The 13,821-nt window shown below is 43.1% G+C and overlaps 1 protein-coding gene across 7 annotated transcripts in view; it reads right to left on the bottom strand.

Moving 5' to 3' along the window:
• The window catches only part of fbxo38 (F-box protein 38), a 56,333-nt gene extending 44,088 nt beyond the window's left edge, over positions 1–12,245 (bottom strand). Inside the window, exons 1-5 of one of the 7 annotated variants that reach the window (XM_078231070.1) lie at positions 12,128–12,228; positions 11,318–11,600; positions 9,295–9,466; positions 8,207–8,340; positions 403–566 (exon numbers count right to left, since the gene is read on the bottom strand). In XM_078231070.1, the coding sequence (XP_078087196.1) occupies positions 403–566; positions 8,207–8,340; positions 9,295–9,422 (426 nt within the window). In that variant the 5' untranslated portion in view covers positions 9,423–9,466; positions 11,318–11,600; positions 12,128–12,228. Of the gene's footprint in view, positions 1–402; positions 567–8,206; positions 8,341–9,294; positions 9,467–11,317; positions 11,601–12,127 lie in introns of all 7 variants that reach the window. The other 6 variants (XM_078231071.1, XM_078231073.1, XM_078231074.1 and 3 more) reach the window with 6 other exon arrangements.
• Between the last annotated feature and the right edge of the window lie 1,576 nt (positions 12,246–13,821).

Here is a 13,821-nt window from a genome sequence, read left to right as displayed (position 1 = left end):
ACAGAGTACTTTATGGAAATCAGTCAACAACACAAATACACCTAGACATTGCATAGTTAAATTGGAGGGAAGGGCAAGACTCTAGCATTTTGCGATATTTACCAAGTCTCGAAAAAAGAAAGCTGATCAAGAATAAAATTCACTGCAGCATTATGAAAAGTCCAATAATTAAGACTATATTTCAACAGGCCACATTACCCATAGTTAGTAACTGCAAACATCAATATTCTGTGTCATTTGTCTGTATTTCACTTAGATAATATATATCAATTTATTACTAAATCCAATTTTTGTACTCTGCATACCAAGTTTAAAATAAAATTCTGTCATTTCCTTGTGTCATATGCAATTAGTCATTAACTAGCTAAACTATACCACTTGTTAAAAGCTTATTTTACTTGCCAATAGATTTGGGCAGGCTTGCAAAGCTTCAAGTACACCAGGAATGCTGAATGCAACATGCCCTCTTACTCGCCGTCGTTCTAAGTATCGAGGATGCAACCCATACAGTTGTTCCAAATCAGGCATTTTCTTTAATAATATTAAAAAACTGGCATCGATGAAACCTGGTATTAAATACACGAAAACAGCTATATTTCATTATAGAGTAATTAGCCAATATACACACTTAAAATACCGCAGTTTAATTACAGCACAATTTTAATCAGCAAACATTTTTCAAGGACATTGCAACCTACAATATACATCTAATTAAGAGATGCCTGCAATTTATGGTTATAATACACTTGTATGTTAATATACTGACACAAAGATATAGAATCATAGAATGGTTACAGGACAGGAGGTGGCCATTTGGCTAATCGTGTCTATGTCAGCTGTCGGCAAGAGCAATTCAGTTAGTCCCATTCATGCATTTTTACTTCACTATCCTACACATTTTTTTCTTCAGGTAATTATCCAGTTCCCTTTTGAAACCCATGATTAAATCTGCCTCCAACACAGTCACCAGCAATGCATCCCAGATCGTAATGGCTTGGTGCACAGAAAGATATTTCCTCTGGTAATCTTTGGCTCTTTTGCTGGTCAACTTTAAATTGATGCCTTCTGGTAATCGATTGTTCTGCAAATGGGAGCAGTGGCACCCTATTTATTTTGTCCAGACCTCTCACGATGTTGAACGTTCCTATCACATCACCTCCAACCAACTCTTCCCCAAGGATAACAAGCCCAGCATCTCCAATCTATCCTGGTAACAGAAATGTCTTGCCCCCAGAATCATCTTGTACTGTGCTGTAACTGTTCTATGATTCCATTGTTGTCAATCTTTCTTGCACCCTTTCTACAGACTTCACACCCATCGTAAAGTGTGGTGCTCAGGGTTGGACAATTGGTCACAATCTTCCAGTTGAAGCCACACCAGTGTTTTATAAAAACTGCCCATTTCTTCTTTGTTTTTGTATTCTGTGCCTCTAGTTATAAAGCCCTAGGATTCAGCATGCCCTTTTAACCACTTTCTCCATCTGTCTTTCAACAATTTATGAACATATACCTTCCTCCCCGGTACCTCTGCTCCTGCACACAATCTAGAATTGTATCCTCTATTTTTGCATTCTTCCTACCAAAAAAATCACTTTACACTTCTTTGCATTAATTGTCATCTGTCACGTGTCAGCACATTCCACCTCTCTCTTTGCAAAATCAGACAAAATACTCATTGAATAACTTAGCCATGTCCTCTGCCTGCATGCATTCCCTTTTTGGTTCCTAATCAGCCCCACTCCTCTTTTTACTATTCTTGGAAGTCTATATCACTCTCATCCTCAGAGTTCAAAATAATTCCATGTTTTGTGTCATCTGCAAATTTTGAAATCATGCCCTGCACATCCAAGCCAAGGTCATTAATGTAGATCAAGAAAACCAGTAGTACTAATATTCCCCCTCAGGAATCCCAATATAACTTTGCCAACAGCCCTGTTATGTGGCACTTCATCAACTGTCTTTTGGAAGTCCATCTACACCAAATTAACTGCATTACCTTCAACAATCCCCCTTTCTTACCTCATCAAAAATGTAATTAAATACATTTTGCCTTCAACAAATCCATGTTTTGCCTTCAACAAATTCTTGTTGATGTTGCTTAGTTAATCCACATTTGTTCAAGTGACAAATAAATTTTTCCGATTACCATTTGAAAAACCTTTCCTGCCACTGCATTTGAAATGACTAGTCTGTAGTTGCTGGTCTTATCTTTACACTGTGTTTTTGAACAAGGGTATAACATTCGCAATTTTCCAGTCCTTTGGCAGCATCAATTGGAATGTTATGGCCAGTGTCACATTCTCCAACCTTACATCTTTCAGAATTTTCCTGAACGCATCCCACCCAACCCTGGTAACTTAACTTTAAGTACAGCCAGTCTTTCCAGCATATCCTCTTTATTAACTTTTAGCCCAAATAATATCTCAACCATGATCACTTTTACTGACTTTAGTAGCATCTTCTTTCTTTGCAAAATCAGACAAGATACTCATTGAATAACTTAGCCATGTCCTCTGCCTGCATGCATTCCCTTTTTGGTTCCTAATCAGCCCCACTCCTCTTTTTACTATTCATATGCATATAGAAGACTTTTTGATTCCTTTTTATGTTAGCTGCCAGTTTCTTCGCTTTGCTTTTTCTCCCTTTCCCTCAGAACTTCCTATATTCAGTTTAGCTCTCACATTGCCCAACTGACTTGACCCACCTCCAGAACGAGATTGAGCAATACTTCCCTCCTCCTTGACCCAGAAACACACAAATCTAGAAAATTCTCCTGAACACAATTCAAAAAAAGTCCTCCCTCCACCCATCATTATTACTATCCCAGCCTACATTAGGGTAATTTTACCTAATCTTCTTGCAAAGGTACTCCTCTGCATCTTTCCCATTAGTTGGTCGTCTACAGAATATAGAACATAGAACATTACAGCGCAGTACAGGCCCTTCGGCCCTCGATGTTGCATCGACCAGTGAAACCAATCTAAAGCCCCTCTAATCTACGCTATTCCAATATCATCCATATGTTTATCCAATAACCATTTGAATGCTCTTAATGTTGACGAGTCCACTACTGTTGCAGGCAGGGCATTCCACGCCCTTACTACTCTCGGAGTAAAGAACCTACCTCTAACATCTGTCCTATATCTCTCACCCCTCAATTTAAAGCTATGTCCCCTCGTGTTAGCCATCACCATCCGAGGAAAAAGGCTCTCACTATCCACCCTATCTAATCCTCTGATCATCTTGTATGCCTCTATTAAGTCACCTCTTAACCTTCTTCTCTCTAACGAAAACAACCTCAAGTCCCTCAGCCTTTCCTCATACGATCTTCCCACCATACCAGGCAACATCTGGTAAATCTCCTCTGCACCCTTTCCAACGCTTCCACATCTTTCCTATGAGACGACCAGAGCTGTACGCAATACTCCAAGAGCACCAGAGTTTTGTACAGTTGCAGCATGACCTCCTGGCTCCAAAACTCAATCCCTCTACCAATAAAAGCTAACACACCGTACGCCTTCTTAACAACCCTATCAACCAACTTTCAGGGATCTATGCACATGGACACCCAGGTCCCTCTGTTCATCCACACTACCAAGTATCTTACCATTAGCCCAGTACTCTGTATTCCTGTTACTCCTTCCAAAGTGAATCACCTCACACTTTTCCGCATTAAACTCCATTTGCCACCTCTCAGCCCAGCTCTGCAGCTTATCTATGTCCTTCTGTAACCTGCCACTTCCCTCCGCACTGTCTACAACTCCACCAACTTTAGTGTCATCCGCAAATTTACTAATCCATCCTTCTACGCCCTCATCCAGGTCATTTATAAAATTGACAAACAGCAGTGGCCCCAAAACAGATCCTTGCGGTACACCACTAGTAACTGGACTCCAGGATGAATATTTCCCATCAACTACCACCCTCTGTTTTCTTACAGCTTGCCAATTCCTGATCCAAACCACTAAATCACCCTCAATCCCATGCCTCCGTATCTTCTGCAAGTACAGTTGCAGCATGACCTCATGGCTCCAAAACTCAATCCCTCCACCAATAAAAGCTAACACACGGTATGCCTTCTTAACAATCCTATCAACCTGGGTGCCAACTTTCAGGGATCTATGCACATGGACACCCAGGTCCCTCTGTTCATCCACACTACCAAGTATCTTACCATTAGCCCATGGGGAACCTTATCAAACGCTTTACTGAAATCCATATACACCACATCAACCGCTTTACCCTCATCCACCTCTTTGGTCACCTTCTCAAAGAACTCAATAAGGTTTGTGAGGCACGACCTACCCTTCACAAAACTGTGCTGACTATCCCTAATCAAATGATTCCTTTCTACGTGATTATAAATCCTATCTCTTATAATCCTTTCCAAAACTTTGCCCACAACAGAAGTAAGGCTCACTGGTCTATAATTACCAGGGTTGTCCCTACTCCCTTTCTTGAACAAGGGGACATTTGCTATCCTCCAGTCTTCTGGCACTGTTCCTGTAGACAATGACGACACAAAGATCAAAGCCAAAGGCTCTGCAATCTCCTCTCTAGCCTCCCAGAGAATCCTAGGATAAATCCCATCCAGCCCAGGGGACTTATCTATTTTTACCCTTTCCAGAATTGCTAACACCTCCTCCTTATGAACCTCAATACCATACAGTCCAACAGCCTGCATCTCATTACTCCCCTCGACAACACTGTCCCTCTCCAGTGTGAATACCGACGAAAAATATTCATTTAGTGCCTCTCCTATCTCTTCAGACTCCACGCACAACTTCCCACTACTGTCCTTGACTGGCCCTAATCTTACCCTAGTCATTCTTTTACTCCTGACATACCTATAGAAAGCTTTAGGGTTTTCCTTGATCCTACCAAAGACTTCTCATGTCCCCTCCTGACTCTTCTTAACTCTTTCTTTAGGTCCTTCCTGGCTAACTTGTAACTCTCAAGTGCCCTAACTGAGCCTTCACGTCTCATCTTAACACAAGTCTCCTTCTTCCTCTTCACAAGAGATTCAACCTCTTTAGTAAACCACGGTTCCCTCACACGACTACTTCCTCCCTGTCTGACAGGTACATATTTATCGAGGACGCGTAGTAGCTGTTCCTTGAACAAGCTCCACATTACAATTGTGCCCACCCTCTGCAGTTTCCTTCCCCAACCTATGCCACCTAAATCTCGCCTAATCGCATCATAATTTCCTTTCCCCCAGCTATAACTCTTGCCCTTCGGTATATACCTATCCTTTTCCATTGCTAAGGTAAACGTAATTGAATTGTGGTCACTATCACCAAAGTGCTCACCTACCTCCAAATCTAACACCTGGCCTGGTTCATTACCCAGTACCAAATCCAATGTGGCCTCGCCTCTTGTTGGTCTATCTGCATACTGTGTCAGGAAGCCTTCCTGCACACATTGGACAAAAACTGACCCCTCTAAAGTACTCGAACTATAGCTTTTCCAGTCAATATTTGTAAAGTTATTGTCCCCCATAACAACTACCCTGTTACTTTCGCTCCTATCCAGAATCATCTTTGCAATCCTTTCCTCTACATCTCTGGAACTTTTCGGAGGTCTATAATCCAGAGAATATATCCAGTAGTGTCATGGCGTCTCTATTGCTTCTTAGTCTAACCAAATAGACTAACTTCTTGACCCATCTCGGTCATACCCTCTCCTCCTAGCAGCAGAAAATTTTCCTTAATCAATATGGTCAATCCTCCTCCCGTCTTCCCTGAACACCTTGTATTCAGGAATATTTACTACCCAGTCCTGCCCTTTTTTGAGCCAGGTCTCATTATCACTACATATTCCCACTTGGTTATCTGTGCCTGCAGATCATCATCATCTTTATCTACCACACTTCATGTGTTCACATACATGCACTGCTAATCTAATTTAGACCTGGTGCTTCTCTTCTCACTCTGACTCCACTGAATATCCTACCATTTCTTGTTCTAGGGTCATCCATCTCTCTCAATTCTTGGTTTTCCTCTCCAATGTTACATCCTGGTTCCCCTTCCACTTTCGTTAAAACCTTCTCTAATTGCAATTGAAAACCATTCAGATGTTGCTACTGGCTCTTTTCAGATGCAACCTGTCCAGCCTTTATCAGTTCCATATGCCTTTGAACTGGTCTCAATATCCCAGGAATATAAAGCTCCCCTTCTTGCACCACCTATCCAGCCATACATTCATCTGCTCTACCTATTTCCATATTCACTAGCACATTGCACTCAAGAGTAATTCAGAGATTCAGACATTCAATGGCATTACCGTTCCTGAATCTGCCACTAACATCATCCTGGGGGTTACCACTGACCAGAAACTGAACTGGACTAGCCATATAAATACTGTGGCTACCACAGCAGGTCAGAGATGAGGAACCCTGCGGCAAGTAACCCACCTCCTCACTCCCCAAAATCTGCCCACCATTTACAAGCATAAGTCAGGAATACGATGGCATACTCTCCACTTGTTTGGATGAGTGCAGCTTTAACAACACGCAAGAAGCACACCATCCAGGACAAAGCAGCCTGCATGATTGTTTGTGGAAGTGGTACCATTCACTCCCTCAACCACTGACACACAGTGGCAACTGTGTGTACCATCTACAAGATGCACTGCAGAAACTCACCAAGATTCCATAGGTAGCACCTTCCAAATACAAGACCACAACCATCTAGAAGGTCAGGAGCAGCAGATACATGGGAACTACCTGCAGGTTTCCCTCCAAGCCATTCCCCATCCTGAATTGGAAACATATTGCCACTCCTTCACTATTGCTGGGTCAAAATCCTGGAGCGCCCTCCCTAACAGCATTGTGGGTGTACCTACACCAGAGGGACTGCAGCGGGTTCAAGGAGACAGCTCACCACTACCTCCTCGAGGGCAATTAGGATGGGCAATAAACACTGGCTTAGCCAGTGATGCCTACATCCCATAAATGATTTTAAAAACACCACTTTTGCTGTCATTTGTTATTTTCTTTCTTAGTTCCCTAAAATCTGCCTGGAGGACCTTATCCCTCTTTCTACCTATATTATTCGTACAGATATGGACCACAGTCTTTGCTCCATTCCAGCCTTGAGTGACTGTCTGCGAGGGGTTTGCACATTCTCCCAATGCCTGCGGTTTTCCTCCAGGTGCACCGGTTTCCAGTTCAAAGACAAGTAGGTTAGGGTGGATGGTAAATGCAAGTTACGGGAATGCGGCGGGCATGGTCTAGGTAACATGCTCTTTCAGAGAGTCAGTGCAGACTCGATGGGCCGAATGGCCTCTTTTTGCACTGTAGGGGTTCTAAATTCATTGAAGTATTTGGATAGAGCATATAAGGAGTAATTTCTTCCAATGACACAAAGGCTGATAAAGAGATCACAGATTTAACATTGATTGGCAAAAGAACCAGGGCCAAAATATGGATATTTTTAATGCAGTGAGTTATGATGATCTGAATCTTATATTGCACTGCCCAAAATATTTGAAGCGAGAAACTCTACAGGACTATGGGGAAAGAGCAGGGGAATGGGACTAATTGGATAAATCTACCAAAGAGCTGAGACACAGCTACTTGTGCTGTATGACAGACACAGTTAAAGAGCTTATGGAAATTTTTCTTGAAATTGAAACTTGATTCTATGTAAGCCATAGTCAACAACTGTAGCAGCCAGCATTTAACCTGCACAAGTACATTTTACATGAAGTTTAGAATTTAAAGTTCAGATTTCAATGATTGAAGGGCAGCATGGTGGTTAGCACAGCTGCCTCACAATGCCAGGGACCTGAGTTCGATTCCAGCCTTGGGTCACTATGTGTGTGGAGATTGTATGTTCGCCCCTTGTCTGTGTGTTCCGGTTTCCTCTCAGTCCAAAGATGTGCGGGTTAGGTCGATTGGCCATGCTGAATTGACGCTTCTGGGATTAGCAGGGTAAATACATGGGGTTACAGGGATAGGGCCTTGGTTGGATTGTTGTTGATTCAGGGTCGATGGGCCAAATGGCCTCCTTCTGCACTGTAGGGATTCTATGATTCTAGAACCTGTGCATGAAAGCCCCATAGATTTAACAGACAGTCTGAAAGTTGAATATATATTTTAGTTGGTTACAAAAATACACCAGCACTTTGTGGAACAAAGCACAATTAGTAAGACTATTGCTACAATGTGTGAACTTAGCTATAATTTTCATGTTTTACCCACCTGATGGCATGTACTCCCACCAGCAACCAGCACACAGGTCAACAACCTTCACTACTCGCATATATACAGTGACAGCCTCCTTCAACTTCCGGGACAAACATTCCATACACATGATGTCCTGCAGGGGAAGATACCTGCAAACAGGATACTGGGACATTCAGCTAATGTATACATAATTAATAATAACAGAACTAATTTCTAGAAAAATTAGACAATGGTTTGCATTACACGTTAATAGTAATATTACTACCTCTAGTAGCTGAAAGTTCATAAAGTATATTGATGGATGACTTGGAATATTGGGAATAAAGTGTAGAAGATTACCTGATGGTGGAAGGGTTTAAGGCAGACAAGCAAGATAGCTCGTGTGGAAAATGAATTAAGTGACCAGATGATCATCTCAGTGGTAAACTTTCCATAGCACTGATAAGAAGTAACAAGTCTCAGAATTTAGAGAAACTTGGTAGGTTCGTGAATACCAAGCCTAGGTGGGAATGAAAGAAGGGATCTTGAGATGAAAGCTCAGGATCTTAGATTTTCGAAGGCAAAGAAAGATGCAGTGAAAGTTGCTAAAAGATGTAGAAAGGGACAAGAAACACAAAAAGGGACAAGAAACACAAAAAGGGACAAGAAACACAAAAAGGGACAAGAAACACAAAAAGGGACAAGAAACACAAAAAGGGACAAGAAACACAAAAAGGGACAAGAAACACAAAAAGGGACAAGAAACACAAAAAGGGACAAGAAACACAAAAAGGGACAAGAAACACAAAAAGGGACAAGAAACACAAAAAGGGACAAGAAACACAAAAAGGGACAAGAAACACAAAAAGGGACAAGAAACACAAAAAGGGACAGAGGCAGTTTAATTGAATATTTTTCAGGCAGAGGTAGATAAGAAAGTCAAATTGTATAAGGGGGTTGACAGGAAAGTGGCCACTATCAGATCGAATGGCACAGCAGGGTCGAGGAACTTGTGCCCCTAATTCATGTGTTCCATTGGGAAAGAGAGACACCAAGCCAAACACACACAAGTTGGTTCCCCCACAATAACGAAAGGTTAAAAAAAACTTCAAATCTGCACATACCTGAATATATGACAGAGCACTTCATGTGAAAACTGATTCATATAGTCCCTCGGCTCATCTTGCTTTGCAGCTTCCCCTCCTTCATTCACATTTGAGCACCTTTTGATGCTTTTCCGTCGAGGTCCCATCTTCAGCAAGTGTCTCCGAAGTGCACTCCTTTCTGAAGTCACTACTAGTCCAAACATATCAAATTACATTTTCAGTAAGCGATCAGCTGGTTCCCACAAGAATTCCATTTTTTTGTCAAACTGTCCCCAGTTAATTAGGTAGTACAGTGAATTAGTCATTGGTCTGTTGTGCTTGGGATGTGAACTCAAATCCTACTGAGCTTGATAAAACTACTTTTTGTTGCCCGACTCCAAGTATCCTATTTGAAATAAAGTCGGACAGATCGTTTCTTATCGGCAGAAGTTGACAGCACAGAGCAATCAGCAATTCAGCACCAACTAGCAATCTGTCAGTAGGCCATGGTGCAACCTTTGAAGAAATTGAAATATTTCACAATGATGCAATAGGTTTTGAGGTTTCCAGTTGTTGGGCAAAGTGGATGGAGCTTCATTCTGTATCCAAATGCATTTGTTGACCTGAGAATATTTTCTGCTAATATCAACCAAAAGTGTTGAAAAAATAAATGAAGCAACTTACACAATGGTTGAGTAATTGACAGTGTTTATATCAATAATCAAGAACCCCAAAGTAAACTAAAGGTTATTTGGTTAGTTTCAGTCATCACATAAGGATTGTTTTTACCTCCCTAATAGCAAATGCCCAACAGGTCACTGTACGCTTTGGGACATCAGAGAGATGTGCACCTTTCTTGAGTAGGCAATATCATTATTCTCTATATAATTCTTCATCTGTATTACAATGTGTGTTTAAAAGATGAACACAATGTGCAACCATTCGGGAAGGGTTTACTCCGTGGATGGCAAGACTGACGTCTGAGGAGAGATCGAATAGGTTAGGATTGTTTTTGCTGGAGTTCAGACGAATGAAGGGGGATCTCATAGAGACTTATAAAATTCTAACAGGACGAGACAGGGTAAATGCAGGAAAGATGTTCGCAATGATGGGGGCGCCCAGAACCAGGGGTCACAGTCTGAGGATACAGGGTAGACCATTTAGGATGGAGATGACAAGACATTTCTTCACCCAAAATGTGTTGAGCCTGTGGAATTCATTACCACAGGAAGTAGTTGATGCCAAAACATAACGTATTCAAGAGGCGGCTAGATATAGCATTTGAGGTGAACGGGATCAAAGGTTATGGGGAGAGAGCAGGATTAGGCTACTGAGTTGGACGATCAGCCATGATCGTGATGAATGGCAGAGCAGGCTCGAAGGGCCAAATGGCCTCCTATTATGAAAAGCGCAACTGTTGCTGGATCCAAGAACAATTGGGAATTGACAATTACTGTCCAGTAATTGCAGTATGTGTTTGCAATGTATTTTGTTCATAACCAGGTTAACCTTTGACCTGTTTCCACAACTTCACAAATTACTCATTTTGAAGTTTCTCACCATGATTCCTGCATATGTCCAACTGATTCCATCTTAATTTCCTATATTCTGACAAATATAACTATTGACGCATCATTCTTGTTCTATTGTTTATCATTATTCATTTTAATATTGTTACCTGGCTGGTCTTGTAATTCTATTACTGCTTTTATGTTGGATTGATGGGGTGTGAGGATGAGGTAGCAGGGAATGCTCAGGATCAAAGCTCAGAATAAACATAGCATAATAAAAGCTGATGGCTAGGAAGACATGACTTCAGTAAAGTTATCCTGACCACCAGTTTAGCATCCCTGAACCCAAGACTATAGTAGTTTATAACGCATTGTCAATCAACAGAACAGCCACCAACTTCAGACAATAGCAAGCAGATCAATAGTAACAGGAAATCCCTTGGAAACAATAACACGCTAAGGCACTTGGAAATTAGCAGGAGGAAATGAAAGCAAGCTCAGCAAGTTACCCTTTAAACTGGTCAAAAATTATATTTAAAAAGATTATCTACCTTCCAGGAGGTAACAATCAGTGTTGAAGTTCACCCCCAATGAGACCCATCTCTTCTTATACAGGGGACCATTCCAACAAGTTAGCCTAGGAGCCAAATCGGATAGTGTAACCCAGAACTCAACAACTTCAGCCACATCAGATGCCAACCGACTCTGGCAGTAAGTCACGAATCCAGTATCTCATATCTCTAGTCACACCCAGGACAGTTTAAAATGCTGATGTCCAGATTACTCGCCCATAGCAGAGTAGCTTCAGATGAATAAGCAGTTGCAAATGCAGATCTGAAAAGGGATGGCACGAGAGAAATTCGGTTTAAATAAAATTGCAGGGAGTATTTATTCATTTTTAGGAAATCATGGGAGGAGAGACTATTTTAAATTGCAAACCAGCCTGTCGAGCCTATATTTTCTGCTGCTCTACATTTCACCTCAGTAAAACTCTTTGGAAATGGAGGAGGCTCCTTAACAAAACCCACAATAAAAGGCCCTGGGGTGGCTATTCACCCTCTCCAGAGAGAGAGAGAGAGAGAGGTGATTCAGATCCAAACACCCCCCCAGGACAGTTTCAGCGGCCGGTTTGAAAGACGGCGGCTCCTCCTGGAGGGCTCTCGGGCTGTAAGGAGAGAGGCCTCGGTGACAAGGCCCCGGCGGCGGCTCCGGTCCCCGGGAAAGGGATAACAATCAGGCTGGAATTTCTCAGCAGGAGCCAGGATCCGGCCTTCGCTGCCGGTGAGGAGAAAGTGAGAGTGAGACAGTGAACACCGTGCGGTCTGCATCCCAGGCTGAGGGCAGTTGGGGGCCTCCCTCACCTACGCGGACAGTCGGTGTTCCTGTTGGTCGTCGTCGCCACCGCCGCTGGACCGGGGGAGCTCGAGCCCGGCAACATCAACATCCGCCACCTTACCCACAATCCCCCGGGCCGCCACCGGACCCACAATCCCCCGGGCCGCCACCTTACCCACAATCCCCCCGGGCCGCCTCCCGCGCGCTTGCGCAGTGGCCACGAAAGCTTCCGCCGAGGTTCAAAAGCGGTGCCGCACTGTGATTGTGGCGTGTATTTTTTCCTCAGATTCATTCCTCGCCTTCCAGCGCAGGACTCAGTCGTAATTCACTTCATATCAAAGTATACATCAGCCTCATTCAATGCAAGGTAGGTGGGTGATGTCTATCATTATTGTTGTTAATGGTGCCCTTTCTTTTTGGACAGGTGTACTGATCGGGATAAATCCCCCTCAGTGTGTCCCAGCAACATCAGGCCTTCCCTGTGGAATCATACCCGTCTGATTGGCTGGAGTCTCAGCAGCGCCAGCGGTGGCCAAGACTGGGACTGCAAGCAGTTCCTAGATTCTCCGTTTTGGAGTCCAGGACCAGGTAAATGTACAGGAGAGTACAGAGGCTATTCAGCCCAAAAAGCCTTCACGGACAACAATCACATCATATCCCTGTAACCCCACATATTTACCCTGCTAATCCGCCCCCCCCCCCAAAACTAGGGTCAATATATCATGGCCAATCAACCTAACTTCGCATCTTTGGAGTTTGGGAGGAAACCAGAAGAAACCCATGCAGACACGGGGAGAACGTGCTAACTGCACACAGACAGTGACCCAAGCTGGGAATCAAACCCGGGTCCCTGGCGGTATGAGGCAGTAGTGCTGACCACTTTGCCACTGTTTATTTTTTATTTATTAGTCACAAGTTGGTTTACATTAACACTGCAATAAAGTTACTGTGAAAATCCCCTAGTTGCCAAATTTATAGGGTATATAGTGGGGTTATTGGGATAGGGCCTGGGTGGGATTGTGGTTGGTGCAGACTTAATGGGCAAATGGCCTCCTTCTGCACTATTCTATGATTCTAAACTCTGGTGCCTGTTTGGCTACACTGAGGGAGAATTTAGCATGGTCAGTGCACCTAAACAACACATCTTTTGGAGTGTAGGAGGAAACTGGAGCATCCGGAGGAAACCCAGGCAAACGCAGGTGGAACATGCAGAATCCGCACTGACAGTGACCCAAGTCGGGAATTGAACCCAGGTCCCTGGTGACCTAGGGGGAGGCCCGGATGGAGACCACCAACAGGAGCAGACTCAGGAGGAAACACCCAATAGCAGGCACTTTCCCTACACTTCCCTGAAACCTGAACAGTGTGATTGATTTACCAGAGTCTTTCCCCTGTCCCTGAACTCCAACAGTCTTTAAGTGGCGAGGGTGAGCATATTGCTTTAGCCATGCTAAAATTGGGGAAAATCTATGGTCCACCTGCCTGCAAGGGACTGTAAAATTCTGCCCCATATACCTTCTGCAGTAAATTTTTATGTGATGCCTTGAAAATTTCAATGCGATCACCTCTCATTCTTCTAAACTCCAAAGACTTTAGGCCTAATTTACTCAGCTTCTCATCACAGGATAACTCTCTCACCCCAGGGACAATCCTGCCATCCCAGGGCCAACTGAGTTAACCTTTGCTGTACTACCTCCAATGTGAGTATATGCTTTCTTAA

The sequence above is a fragment of the Mustelus asterias genome, chromosome 16 (genome assembly GCF_964213995.1).
Source record: "Mustelus asterias chromosome 16, sMusAst1.hap1.1, whole genome shotgun sequence".
NCBI lineage: Eukaryota > Metazoa > Chordata > Chondrichthyes > Carcharhiniformes > Triakidae > Mustelus > Mustelus asterias.
Note: the sequence above shows the minus strand (reverse complement) of the source record. Positions and strands in the feature narration are given on the sequence as shown.